The 15,219-nt window shown below is 43.6% G+C and overlaps 1 protein-coding gene across 4 annotated transcripts in view; it reads right to left on the reverse strand.

Annotated features, from left to right (window-relative positions):
* Nucleotides 1–15,219, reverse strand: part of cimap1b (ciliary microtubule associated protein 1B) — a 62,943-nt gene that overhangs the window by 13,400 nt on the left and 34,324 nt on the right. For 2 of the 4 annotated variants that reach the window (XM_073066914.1, XM_073066912.1), the window contains exons 2-4: nt 7,731–7,862; nt 6,153–6,353; nt 3,359–3,460 (exon numbers count right to left, since the gene is read on the reverse strand). In XM_073066914.1, the coding sequence (XP_072923015.1) occupies nt 3,359–3,460; nt 6,153–6,353; nt 7,731–7,839 (412 nt within the window). In that variant the 5' untranslated portion in view covers nt 7,840–7,862. Of the gene's footprint in view, nt 1–3,358; nt 3,461–6,152; nt 6,354–7,730; nt 7,863–8,730; nt 8,825–15,219 lie in introns of those variants that run through there. The other 2 variants (XM_073066911.1, XM_073066913.1) reach the window with 2 other exon arrangements.

The raw sequence follows: 15,219 nt of genomic DNA on the forward strand, positions 1-15,219 counted from the left end.
GGATATCCAGCCACCAAGCTACTTTTATAGTACAGTATTTATGTGGCTGGTCAAAGTTGGCCAGTGGATGCTTACAATGGGAATACACAATGGGAACATCACAAATACATGGTTAGCTTCAGAATCATTGTCTTGCACTTCTATGGCACATATACCACTAATGCTAATATCTGAACTTCACTGCATGTAGATATAAATTGTTTATTTTGTGACAAATTGCACTTGGAATCAAACATTGTACAATCATCAACTAACATCATTACTTCTGACCTGAGCTTGCAAGGAAGTTCATTGATGAAGGAGCTGTAGACTGTTAGACCTAGCAAATTACCCCAAGGAACACCTATAACAATATTCTGGGGCTGGTAAAATTGACCACTAACAAACATAACCGTGTTTCTATAAGGTATAAATCCAATCATGTCTTTCTGCCCAGTGACTTCAATTTTACCATAACCCTTTGATACCAGACTCAGTCAAAGCTGCCTTGGTGAAAAGGGCAGTTGCTCTCACCTCATTTCTGAATTAAGTTTTTTGCTCCATGTTTGAATCTAGGTTGTGAAGAGATCTAAAGCCAAATGGTCCTAGCAAAACCCAAATTGGGCATCTATGTCCATGTATTAGACCTGACTGCCAGGGAGTCCTCAGACAGAAGCAGTGAATCTGATTGAGACAAGTGAGTTTGATTGATAGGAGGCCGGTGGATTGAGGGAGTGATTCTGGGTGACTGAGGGGACTGGTGCTGGAGCCCAGGGAGGGAGGGACTAAGTGGGTTACAGGCTGAATGGAAATGAAAGGCTAGGTCTGAGGCACAGGATGCCTCAGGATTGAGAAAATGTGTCTGAATGACTGGGTCTCCAAGTACTGGGTGAGGGATTCTGAATGATATGTTGTTCTAGGATCAGTGAAGTGATTATCTCTCCGGTCCTGTTCACCCTGTACACATCAGACTTCCAATATAACTCGGAGTCCTGCCATGTGCAGAAGTTCGCTGATGACACGGCCATAGTGGGGTGTGTCAGGAATGGACAGGAGGAGGAGTATAGGAAACTGATACAGGACTTTGTGATATGGTGCAACTCAAACTACCTGCGTCTCAATATCACCAAGACCAAGGAGATGGTGGTGGACTTTAGGAGATCTAGGCCTCATATGGAGCCAGTGATCATTAATGGAGAATGTGTGGAGCAGGTTAAGACCTACAAGTATCTGGGAGTACAGTTAGACGAGAAGCTAGACTGGACTGCCAACACAGATGCTTTGTGCAGGAAGGCACAGAGTCGACTGTACTTCCTTAGAAGGTTGGCGTCATTCAATGTCTGTAGTGAGATGCTGAAGATGTTCTATAGGTCAGTTGTGGAGAGCGCCCTCTTCTTTGTGGTGGCGTGTTGGGGAGGAAGCATTAAGAAGAGGGACGCCTCACGTCTTAATAAGCTGGTAAGGAAGGCGGGCTCTGTCGTGGGCAAAGTACTGGAGAGTTTAACATCGGTAGCTGAGCGAAGGGCGCTGAGTAGGCTACGGTCAATTATGGATAACTCTGAACATCCTCTACATAGCACCATCCAGAGACAGAGAAGCAGTTTCAGCGACAGGTTACTATCGATGCAATGCTCCTCAGACAGGATGAAGAGGTCAATACTCCCCAATGCCATTAGGCTTTACAATTCTACCGCCAGGACTTAAGAACTTTTTTAAAGCTATTATTAATGCTTTTTGAGATAGTGATTTAGATGCATATCATATTTTTTACTGAGTTAAGTATTGTATGTAATTAGTTTTGCTACAACAAGTGTATGGGACATTGGAAAAAAGTTGAATTTCCCCATGGGGATGAATAAAGTATTTATCTATCTATCTATCTATCTATTAATATGAAGGGACAAAGACCAGATGGCTGAAGCACCTGTCTCCATTCTGTATCACACTATGACTCCATGAGTAAGAGAGAGCTAGGAAATGAGGAAATAATGCTGAGTGACCTTGAAGGGATTGAAGGAATGATTCTGAGTTAGAGGGAATCCCATGACTAAGGTAATGATCCTGAGTGGCAGGCATCCCTAAATCTGAGGGAAATTAAATTGAGTGGAAAAGCAAATTGTGCAGAAGATACGGAGAGGCTGCAGAGAGATATAGATAGGCTAAGAGAATGGGCAAGGGTCTGGGAGATGGAGTACAATGTTGGTAAATGCGAGGTCATCCACTTTGGAAGGAAAAATGAAAGAGCAGATTATTATTTAAATGGTAAAAAATTGAAGCATGCTGCTGTGCAGAGGGACTTGGGAGTGCTTGTGCATGAATCACAAAAGGTTGGTTTGCAGATGCAGCAGGCTATCAAGAAGGCAAATGGAATGTTGGCCTTCATTGCCAGGGGATTGAATTTAAGAGCAGGGAGGCTATGCTGCAACTGTACAGGGTACTGGCGAGGCCACACCTGGAGTACTGCATGCAGTTCTGGTCTCATTACTTGAGACAGAATATACTGGCTTTGGAGGTGGTGCAGAGGAGGTTCATCAAATTGATTCTAGAGAGGAGGGGGTTAGACTATGAGGAGAGATTGACTTGCTTGGGACTGTACTCACTGAAATTCAGAAGAATGAGAGGAGATCTTATAGAAACATATAAAATTATGAAAGGGATAGGTAAGGTAGAGGCAGGAAAATTGTTCCCACTGGTAGGTGAGACTAGAACTAGGGAACATAGCCTCAAGATTCAGGGAATAGATTTAGGACGGAGATGAGGAGGAACTGCTTTTCCCTGACACTGGTGAATCTGTGGAATTCTCTGTCCAATGAAGCAGTGGAGCCTACCTCAGTAAATATATTTAAGGCAAGGTTGGATAGATTTTTGCATAGTAGGGGAATTAAGGGTTAGGGGGAAAAGGCAGGTAGGTGCAGATGAGACCATGGTCAGATCAGCCATAATCTTATTGAATGGCGAAGCAGGCTCGACAGTCCAGATGGCCTACTCCTGCTCCTATTTCTTATGAATGGTCCTAATGAGAGAGAACGTCAGGAATGAAGGAATGGTCCTAGGTGGGGGGGGGGGGGGAATGGAGGCCATTAAAAAAAACCAAGAGCTGCAAAATTTGAGGTTGGTAGGACTATACCAACCTCATTGTATCTTGTTAACAGATATATAAAGAATATGATCTATCACTAGTCTTATAAATTCTGTGCTTTTTAATTTCCAATAAGCTGATCCTTGGTCCCATCCTCAGTGGGTGTTAGAAACAATTTCTTTAAGAGTTAACACATGATCAATCAAATTATAATAAATGGGCTTCCTTATTGGCATCATCCAGCCACATATGTGAAATACAACAGATTGGGAGATGGTTTTTAAGTGCTGATAACTATACCTGGGCCATCATTTTCCTTGAACCCGATTGTCCGTAAAGCCATAGAGTAGGCTGGACCAGAGCGATGAACTAATCTATTTGCCTGTTCTATCTTGTAATTCGCTGCTCAGAGAAACAAACAGAAATGGCAAAGTGAGTCATAGTAAATATCTGTTTATCGGATGTTACTTACAGACTATCATAAACCTGCAATGATGAGGCAGAACATTCCAAACTGCTTCACTGAGTATTTCCATGCAACTTCAGGCATCAAGGCATAAAAAGATATTGGGATTAATACCAAAGTCTTTTTATGCTTTGGTGTCTGAATTAAAACTAGATTATAGTTGTAAAAATTAAAGCTTTTTTTTTAAAAAGGGAATAGACGGGTAGAGAATTTCAGAAATTTAACACTGGACAGAAGAACCATGGTTATCAACACCAGAGTAATTAATGTAGTAACTAAATTAAAGCAAAGTAATTAAAACAACTAATTGAAGCAATTAATGTCCAAGAGCATTTTATCCAAATGCTATCTAAACAAGTTACATGACAAAGGAAAGGTGGATCAATTAACAAAGTTATGTTACGTATAGAGATTGTGGTCCTTCTCAGGTGCTACAGGAAGTAATTCTTGTTTATCCAGATCAAAATTAGTAAACAAATATGACACTCATTGTTTCAACATGTCTGACATTTCAATGGTTCTCATGGAATTTCAGCAGAATAGTTTTGAGTGTAGTTACCACATTGACCACCTTGATCAAATTCTAAGACCTGACCTGGCCTGTATTTTTAAGTTTTAATTATTTTCCTGAAGATTATAATCTAACAATAATCAGATTCAAGAAACTGTGACTTTTGCACAGAAATGAACTCCTTATGAAACATTGTTGTAATATATTCTCAAAAAATGGCTGGCATTGCACAGATTATTAATCATTACTACACATAATTAAGTCATCAAATGACATTTAAAAGTCAGGTATGTTGTGGCTATTGTGTGTACAATACAGACTTGTTTGGGTAAGGATGACAGAGTTCCTTCCCTCACAAAAGAACCAGCTGACATTTTTAAGTCTATGTGACAGCTTAATGATAAAAATTACTAATCCTAGTTCCATCAATGCCCCTCATAACTTTGCTTTCCTCATTTAGGTTCACTCTCAGCTTCCTCCACTCCAAGGAAATCCAGCCTATCCAGTCTCTCTTCATACTCAAAGTGCTGCATCCAAAGCAACATGTGGCTGCACACAAGCAACATGGTTGATATAAGTTTCATCAAGTTGTACCATGATCTCCATTTTCTTAAACTTTTGCCCAGGCTATTGAAAGCAAGCATCCTGTATGCCTTCAATATTATCATCATATAAACATTCGGACCCATCATATAAATGTAATTGCAGAAAAGCACAACAGTGCCTCTACTTCCCCAGGAGTCTGCAGAGATTCGGCGTCATCAAAAACCTTGGCAAACTTGCATAGATGTGTGGTGGGAAGTGTGCTGACTGGCTGCATTACAGCCTGGTTTGGGAACACCAATGTCTTTGAGAGGAAAATCCTACAAAAGGTAGTGGATTCTGCTCAGTACATCACGGGTAAAACCCTCCCAACCATTGAGCACATCTACATGAAACATTGCTGTAGAAAAGCAGCATCCATCATCAAAGATCCTCACCACCCAGGCCATGCTCTTTTCTCGCTGCGCCATCAGGTAGAAGGTACAAGAGTCTCAGGCCTCACACCACCAGGTTCAAGAACAGTTACTACCCCTCAACCATCAGGCTCTTGAACAAAAGGAGATAACCACATTCATTTAAGGATTCTTTTATCTTGTTATTTCATGCTCATTATTTATTGCTATTTATTTATTATCTGCATTTGCTCAATTTGTTTACAGTTTACAGTTCCTGATGTTTACAGCTTACAGTTACTGTTCTGTAGATTTGCTAAGTATACCCGCAGAAAAGGATCTCAGGATTGTCTGTGGTGACATGTTTGTACACTGATAGAACCATAGAACGTCACAGCACAGAAACAGGCCTTTTGGCCTTTCTTAGCTGTGCCAAACCATTTTTCTGCCTGGACTTTCTCTTCAAAGGAGATTTCATAAAGGTGATAAGAAACCTGGTTAAAATGGAAGGTTTCAAATAAAGAGCATGAATAGAAAAGAGACAATATAGAACATAGAACATAGAACAATACAGCACAGTACAGGCCCTTCGGCCCCCAATGCTGTGCCAACCCTTAAACCCAGCCTCCTATATAACCCTCCACCTTAAATTCCTCCATATACCTGTCTAGTAGTCTCTTAAACTTCACTAGTGTACCTGCCTCCACCACTGACTCAGGCAGTGCATTCCACGCACCAACCGCTCTCTGAGTAAAAAACCTTCCTCTAATATCCCCCCTTGAACTTTCCACCCCTTACCTTAAAGCCATGTTCTCTTGTATTGAGCAGTGGTGCCCTGGGGAAGAGGCGCTGGCTGTCCACTCTATCCATTCTTCTTAATATCTTGTATTCCTCTATCATGTTTCCTCTCATTCTCATTCTCTCCAGAGAGTAAAGCCCTAGCTCCCTTAATCTCTAATCATAATGCACACTCTCTAAACCAGGTAGCATCCTGGTAAATCTCCTCTGTATCCTTTCCAATGCTTCCACATCCTTCCTATAGTGAGGATATGCTTAGATATGTATTTGCAGCTTTATACAAAGGCAGTCAGAATGTAGATGCCTGAACTGAACCAATTATAGAGCAGTTGGCTTGATCTTTGTCAACTTGTCCTTGCCCAATAAGGACCATTCAGCACTTACCTGGTCCTGGTGTTCTACCTGGGTCAATGTCCCTCGGTCGGTGACCCAATGTCCATGCGGGGGCAGTCTCCTTGCCATGATGAGTCATCTTCTCAGGAATAGTTTTTGGTGCAGGTGTGCCACTGTCCTTTAACCCTGGAAGACGCTGGGCCAAGGAATATGCAGGAGCCCTGTATGATGTTGCATCATGACCAACATAACCTTAAAGTTAAAGAGACTGAAAAGATTAGAAGCTTTCAACCTTTGCTGTATAATTGGAACTCAACTTTCAGTTTTATTAGATTTTCATCAAAAAGGGGAGATCACTTAGTGCTGAGCCTATCCACAATTCACAGTGAACTTCCATGCTTATGTGTCAGCCCACAGCTGTTCTACAAATGCATGGGAGAATTTGTGAAGTACAGTGACAACTCTCAGACTGTGAGAAGAAATAAACCTAATCAGTGGTCTTTAACCAGAAAGAGAATGTAATTCCCTTGTCTGCTATATCCAAAAATTACAGGGCATCTGCTAATGCAACTTCCATCAAAATAGCAGAAGGCTTTGCCAATCGGTGACTGAGCAGATTCTGATCTAAAGGTCATCTTTTTTATACACAACCTCTCAGGTCAACTCTAACTTGCTTCTAATCTAGCTCTGATAGATAGTGACAGATTCCAGTGTGTGAATTGTTTTAAAATGCTGTAGCTGGCACACCCAGGAATCATACAGATGTGACAGCAAGGTCTTGTGCAAACTTAGTGCATGCACATAAATCAACACAAGCAGACACTGTCCATATTATAGTTCTTACTATCCTACCCTGATCCCGTCTTCCTAGATGAGCCTTCCTCATATAACAGTACACTCAGTATTCCCCTCAATGCTTCTCCATTTCAGCTCCTTACTCTTCATTTACCCTCTTTCAGTTCCTTTTACCTTTCTTCTCCTAACTCCCCCAGCCCCTACTTTGGCCTCTCCCTTTTCTCATCTGTCACCCACTGTCATCCAGGATCAGACCATCACAACTCACCCTCTTCTGGGCCACCTCCAACTGGCCGTTACCCTTATCCCTGGTCTGACCAGTCTCAAGCTTCCAGCCGGATCCAGATCATCTAACCTCTCCCTGAAATTCTACACTAATATTTGTAAAGTGCATTTCCCCACTGGTAGGTTTTGGAACATGATTTCTCAGCCAACTGCGGTGGATTTATCCCTGCTGGAGCGGAAGCATCTTACTTGTCCAAAATCCTCACTTGGGATATAAATTGCTCCTTAACTCATGGGGCTCCTGTCTACTGTACAGTCCCTAAGCTCATGGGTCTCCTGTTTACCATGCAGTCTGCTACAGTATAGCCCAAAATTCAGGGGGCCTCAATGTTTCCAGTGTACTTTGCAATTGTCATTACAACTAATGTTTGATCTGCACTGCTTTGCAGATGGAGTCCTCATTATAAGAAATGGTGATATCTCAGCTCCTATTCTCAGAATGAGCATGTGTTCATTGCTGTGGGTTATATGAGCTCCTGCAGGTCTCTCATCCTTTGTATTACACTTAAGAGGAAATCTGCTTAAGACTGATACTGGCAACATACAGACCTGTGTGTCCAGGCAGGAGATACTTGGGGCCTGGGCCACCATACATAGCTGCAATCGCCATTCTTGGGCGATGAGGTCTCCATGTTCCAACCCAAGGATCAGTAGGCATTGTAGCTAGGTAGACTTTTCTGTCTGTGTGAATTTAGAAACAAAGCATAATGATTGGACCTGAGCTCACAGCTTGGCATCATGGTCAAATGTTTATAGTCATGGATGTGGATATTCTTGTTCTGGCTGTGTTTTGCTTCTCTTAACAATATTGAAAGGGAGAAGTTGAGATACTGTACTCCAGTCAATTAGAAATTTTGGAAGAGAAGTGGAAACGACTGAAGCTTTTTCAGAATTTATGCAAAATACAAATGAACAAAAATACTGGAACCCACTCAGTGGGTCAGTAGGCATTTGTGGAGAAACAGAGTTTCATCAGCGCTGGGAGAGTTAGAAATCAAACATTTTAAATTGGACAGAAGTCGGCAAAGGACAGTAAGATTAAAGTGGTGGGGTGGATACAAAAACAGTGAATGATACCGAGGGGTCTAGCATTTTTTCCTTCCGATCTTAAGCCTCTGCCGTTCTGCTCATCGTAATTACACTCCGCGCGCCCTGCAGAAGGCAGAATGCCAAAGTTGAGTCCACTGAACTGGAGAGGATTGGGTTCCCAATGTGTATTGTGGACTTTGACAGGAAATTTGTTTTTTAGGGCGGCTTGAAAGCCAAATGTCATACGTCCCTCTTTTCCAGCTCCACAGAGTTGCTGTGGATCTGCTGCTCTCTACCAGCCCGCGTCAAACACCTCTCAACACAAATAACCATCTCACTTTCGATCCTCCAGCAGCCAGGTTTTACGTAGATCAAGATCTTTCTGAGGGCGTTTTGCTTGTTTTAAGAAATACTAATTATTCAAAGATATTTCACTGATATCTGTAGGTGTCGGTGTGAAACGCGCAAGCTATTTTTAAACTCGCATGCTTCCATCGCAGATCTTTGAACAGCCACTCACTCACACTTGTCGCTTGGATTCAGGATTAAGTACGCTGCTGAAAGAGGACACAAAGCTGCCAAGAGTTATAACAGCTACCGAGTGCGTCTCCCGAGACGATCACTGATCTTTGCCCCCCTCAGCCGCCAGGGTCATTACCGTGTCCCAGCAACAGCCACTTCAAGACTGATGACGTGCCTAGACCTGAGCTAACAATGCAATGAGAGAGGAGTGGGTAAGGTCAGGTCCACGGGGAACGATAAAGGTTGCAAAGATTCCCAGTTTTCTTCCATAATTTTGTGTTTATACAAGCCCTGGAATTTCGACGTTACAGGATGTCACCTTAGAAGAGTACTGCGGTGTACCTTCCCAAAACACCAGCTCCTCCAAACCACGGGAGACTCGAACGGAATAGTAAAATTCAGAATAAAATGGAGAAGAGCGGCGGGCCCCACATCAGTGAGCTCAGTCTTTGGGAAGTGATAGAGAAGGGGCATCCATTTGGGAATGGGAACTATTTTGAAAGAGAAAGCCAATTAGGATTTAACCTCGTTTACAATTAAGAGATTTTATTGCACCTACTGTATACAGAGAAACGACAGTGTATTGGTTTTCAGGACACAACCTCACAATAAAAACCCAATATTTGGGAATGAAATAAGGCACCTTTCATACAAGCTGGGGAGGATTGAACATTGACAGACTGAGGTAAAGGGAATGCTGGCTTGAGAGTATTAAAGGATGTGAGGCAAAGATTCAGGCAAAAATAATCTACAGGGTAGCTGTGACCTTATCCAAGGTATGATAGGCTTGTTAAGCAGATTGTTCAGTTCTTATGAATAATCACAGGGTAAAAAGGAAAGTTCAGAGTGAAGTCCTAAAATTTACAAGACACATACAGTACATTAATGCAACATATAAAACATTAATACATCATCAAAATCTGTGTAGCCTACATATTCATTAGATACAATGAAAAGTAAAACATACTAAAGGGACAGAGAGGGGAGATTATTTGCAGTAATAGTGATGTTATGGTGCCCTTCAAAAGCAATGCACTGATCCTATTGTTTATGCAGTGAGTACATAGTAGATCCAAAGGTAGTTATAGCCGAAGGGTGGTACATCTGAACATCTGTTTCCAATTTACTCTCGCTAGTTCCTGCCTCATCACTTCAAAGTTAGCCCTTCCCCAGTTCAGCACTTTATCATTTCATCTGATTTTATCCCTTTCCATAGCTATGCTGAAGCTAAGGGAGTTGTGGTCACTCTCATCAAAATGCTCCCCCACCAAGAGGTCTGTCACCTGACCAGGTTCATTACCCAGAACTAGATCCAGTATAGGCTTTCCTCTCGTCGGTCGGTCCACATACTGTGTCAGGAGTCCTTCTTGAACACACCTGACAAATTCAGCCCTATCTATCCTCCTTGCACTCAGGAGGTGCCAGTCAATATGAGGGAAGTTGAAATCACCCATAACTACTACCCTGTATTTCCTGCACCATTCTAAAATCTGCCTGCTTATCTGCTCCTCGGTGTCCCGAGGGCTATTTGGGGGCCTATAGACTACTCCCAGCACAGTGATTGATCCCTTCCTATTTCTGACTTCCACCCAGACTGACTCTGTGGACACTCCTTCTGCAGCGTCCTCCCTTTCTATAGCCGTGATACTATCCCTGACCAACAATGACACTCCCCCCTCCTTTTCTACCTCCCATCCTATTCCTTTTAAAACACCTGAACTCCAGGACCTGCATCATTCAGTCCTGCCCTTCCTCCAACCAATTTTCAGTAACAGACACAACATTATAGTTCCACGTACTAATCCATGGTGTAAGTTCATCCTCCTTCTTCTCAATACATCTAGCATTGAAATAGATACATTTCAATCCCTTTAACTGGCTACAATCATGTTCTGTCCCCTGCCTGTCCTTCCTCATCAACTCAGAACTCTTAGCATCGTGCCCTTGTCCTTCTACCTTAATCCCTGCACTCACATTCTGATTCCCACCCCCCCTGCCAAACTAGTTTAAACCCTCCCCAACAGCTCTATCAAACCTGCCTGCCAGGATATTGGACCCCCTGGGATTCAAGTGCAACCCGTCCTTTTTGTACAGGTCACACCCACCCCAAAAGAGGGCCCAATGATCCAGAAATCTGAATCCCCGCCCCCTGTTCCAATAGACAGTAGGTGCAGGGGTAGGCCATTCAGCCCTTCTAGCCAGCACCGCCATTCACTGTGATCATGGCTGATCATACACAATCAGTACCCCGTTCCTGCCCTTTCCCCATATCCCTTGACCCCACTATCTATAAGAGCTCTATCTAACTCTCTCTTGAATGCATCCAGAGACTTGGCCTCCACTGCCTTCTGCGGCAGAGCATTCCACATATCCACCACTCTCTGGGTGAAAAAGTTTTTCTGCATCTCTGTTCTAAATGGCCTACCCCTTATTCTTAAACAGTGGCCTCTAGTTCTGGACTCACCCATCAGCGGGAACATGCTTCCTGCCTCCAGCGTGTCCAATCTCTTAATAATCTTATATGTTTCAATCAGATCCCCTCTCATCCTTCTAAATTCCAGTGTATACAAGCTCAGTCGCTCCAATCTTTCAACATATGACAGTCCCGCCATTCCAGGAATTAACCTTGTGAACCTACGCTGCACTCCTTCAATAGCAAGAATGTCCTTCCTCAAATTTGGAGACCAAAACTGCATACAATACTCCAGGTGGGGTCTCACCAGGGCCCTGTACAGCTGCAGAAGGACCTCTTTACTCCTATACTCAATTCCTCTTGTTATAAAGACCAGCATGCCATTAGCCTTCTTCACTGCCTGCTGTACCTGCAGGCTTGCTTTCATTGACTGATGTACAAGAACACCTAGATCTCGTTATACTTCCCCTTTTCCTAACTTGACTCCATTTAGATAGTAATCTGCCTTCCTGTTCTTGCCACCAAAGTGGATAACCTCACATTTATCCACATTAAACTGCATCTGCCATACATTTGCCCACTCACCCAACCTGTCCAAGTCACCCTGCATTCTCATAACATCCTCCTGACATTTCACACTGCCACCCAGCTTTGTGTCATCGGCAAATTTGCTAATGTTACTTTTAATCCCTTCATCTAAATCATTAATGTATATTGTAAACAGCTGCGGTCCCAGCACCGAACCTTGCGGTACCCCACTGGTCACAGCCTGCTATTCCAAAAGGGAACCGTTAATCGCTACTCTTTGTTTCCTGTCAGCCAGCCAATTTTCAATCCATGTCAGTACTTTGCCCCCAATACCATGTGCCCTAATTTTGCCCACTAATCTCCTATGTGGGACTTTATCAAAAGCTTTCTGGAAGTCCAGGTACACTACAACATCCACTGGCTCTCCCTTGTCCATTTTCATAGTTACATCCTCAAAAAACTCCAGAAGATTAGTCAAGCATGATTTTCCCTTCATAAATCCATGCTGACTTGGACTGATCCTTCTACTGCTATCCAAAAGTGTCGTAATTTCCTCTTTTATAATTGAATCCCTCAGCCACACATTTATCCTCCACCTCATTCTATTCCTATTCTCACTGTCGCATGGCACAGGCAGTAATCCTAAGATTACTACCTTTGAGGTCCTGCTTTTCAACTTCCTTCCTAACTCCCTGTAGTCTTCTTTCAGGACCTCTTTCCTTTTCCTACCTATGTCATTGGTACCAATATGTACCACAACCTCTAGCTGTTCTCCCTCCCACCACAGGATATCTTGGACGTGATCAGAAACATCCCAGACCCTGGCACCTGGGAGGCAAACTACCATCTGAGTTTCTTTCCTGCATCCACAGAATCACCTGTCTGAACTCCTGACTATAGAGTCCCCTATCACAGGTACTCTCTAGTACCTGACTCTTCCCCTTCTCTCTCCTGACTGTGACCCATTGCTCTGTCCCCCATGGCCCCGGAGTGACCACCTGTCTATAACTCCTCTCTATCACCTCCTCACTCTCCCTGAGCAGACAAAGATCATCAAGCTGCAGCTCCAGTTCCCTAACATGGTCCTTTAGGAGTTGCATCTCGATGCACTGGGTGCAGATGTGGCCATCCGGTATGCCGGGAGACTCCAGGACCTCCCACATCTGACACCGACCGCAAAAAACTGGCCTCACACACATACTACCTCCTTTTGTAATCAACAACTGCCTCACCTTGTCCCGTTACCGCCGAAGCCCATGGAGCCAAAGCCCTTTCACTCTGCTGCCTCTCACTCCACTGCCCGCTCCCAACGCTGCCCACTGGATATGGCTGCCTTCTTTTTAAATTGTTCGCACTCAACTGGCTGACATCATGCGCCTGCGCAGTCTGGCCTCTCTCTTCCCCCGAGAACTCAAAATGTCTTCCCACTGGAAATCCTTAGGTGCTCTCCCGCTGCCTTCTTGTTCCAAATCAAAAACTTCAGCAGATTCCTTGCTCTTTTTAAACTGTTCGCACTTAACTGGCTGACGTCACGTGCCTGCACAGACTGGCCTCCCTCTTCCACTGAGAACTCAAAATGTCTTCCCGCTGGAAATCCTTAGGTGGTCTCCCGCTGCCTTCTTGTTCCGAATCCTTTCGTCGTTCATCAGCATGGAGAGGGTGGTCCCACTGCATGGGCAACAGACGGATCTCCATATCACTCTGCCCTGGCTTGCGCCCTGGAGAGGCCACTCCAGCTTCACTTCAGTGACTACCAGGGGCGCAGTACCCATGGTCGACCACGACCGATAGAGGCCACACACACACGCTACTGAATGAGGTCATTAGGTCTACTAAAATATTAACTGTCTTTTTTATATTCAAGGCCTATGTTAGTGTTTCCAGGAAATCGATGGAAGCATTGCAGATTAATAATTAACTTAACCTAGATCTCAAACATGAGGAAATCTGCAGATGCTGGAAATTCAAGCAACACACACAAAATGCTGGTGGAATGCAGCAGGCCAGGCAGCATCTATAGGAAAAAGTACAGTCGATGTTTCGGGCCAAGACCCTTCATCAGTCCTGACGAAGCGTCTGGGCCCGAAACGTCAACTGTACTGATGAAGGGTCTCGGCCCAAAACATCAACTGTACTTCTTCCTATAGATGCTGCCTGGTCTGCTGCATTTCACCAGCATTTTGTGTGTGTTGCTTAACCTAGATCTCATGTGGTCTTTTTTGAGCCATTTCCAGGATTTGCTTCATGAACAGGAGAATTATGACTGTGATTGTTTTCTCCTTAACTGTGTTCATTTATCACTGCTCCAATTAGATCAGCTATAGTCAACAAACATCCATTGCCCTTGCTTAGATGGCACCAGTAGTGGTTATGTCACATGGACAACCTTGGTCTCCACCTAATCAGGGACATTCCTTTTTTTCTTGCTAGTACTGTCCCCCCTCTCTACAATTTAAAACACACTTTTGTTCTCACTTCTCTCATCTCAAATATGGCTGTGTGACTTATGGATCAGCGTCATCTTCAAACTTAAAATGTTTGGATGTGCTACAAGCACAGGCTTTAAGAGTGTGTTGTGATGCAATAAGGGTGTCTCCTGTTTCAGCTTTACTGGTTGAAATGGGACAACTACTCTTACAGTCAGAGGTTGAAGTTGTTGTTAACATACTGGGTTAACTTGAGGGGGTAGAGGAATGATCATCCTCTTAAGAGTGTGTTGGAGTGTGTGCAGTTTTGGGCTCCTTATTTAAGAAATAATGTGCAGACATTGGAGAGGGTTCTGAGAAGATTCACTAGAATGATTCTGGGAATGAGAGGGTTAACATATGAGGAACGTTTGACCACTCTTGGACTGTACTCCTTGGAGTTTAGAAGAATGAGGGGGGACCTCATAGAAACATTTCGAATGTTGTAAGGCATAGACAGAGTGGATGCGGCAAAGTTGTTTCCCATGGTGGGACATCTAGTACGAGAGGACATGACTTGAGGATTGCAGGGTGCCCATTCAGAACAGAGATGCAAAAGAAGTTTTTTTTAGCCAGAGGATGGTGAATCTATGGAATTTGTTGCCATGGGCAGCAGTGGAGGCCAAGTCATTGGGTGTATTTAAGGCAGAGATTGATAGGTATCTGAGTAGTCAGGGCATCAAAAGTTATGGTGAGAAGGCAGGGGAATGGGACTAAAGAGGAGATTGGATCAGCTCATGATGAAATGGTGGAGGAGACTCGACTGGCCGAATGGCCGACTTCTGTTCCTTTGTCTTATGGTCATATGGTCTAAGACTGTTTGGAACATTACAAGAAAAGTGTTTTTAGTTTTGGGTGGCCGGGTTCTTATCATGAAACCACGTCAATTGTCGTAAAAACCCATCTTGTTCACTAATGTCCTTCAGGGGAGGAATCCTGCTGTCCTTACCTGGTCTGGCCTATATGTGACTCCAGACCCACAGCAATATGGTCAACTCTTAAATGCCTTCTGAAAATGGCCTAGCAAGCCACTCAGTTGTATCCAACCACTAAAAAGAAAATAATAAGGAATGAACCCAGG

This window comes from Hemitrygon akajei, chromosome 14, assembly GCF_048418815.1.
Source record: "Hemitrygon akajei chromosome 14, sHemAka1.3, whole genome shotgun sequence".
In the NCBI taxonomy this organism is placed as follows: domain Eukaryota; kingdom Metazoa; phylum Chordata; class Chondrichthyes; order Myliobatiformes; family Dasyatidae; genus Hemitrygon; species Hemitrygon akajei.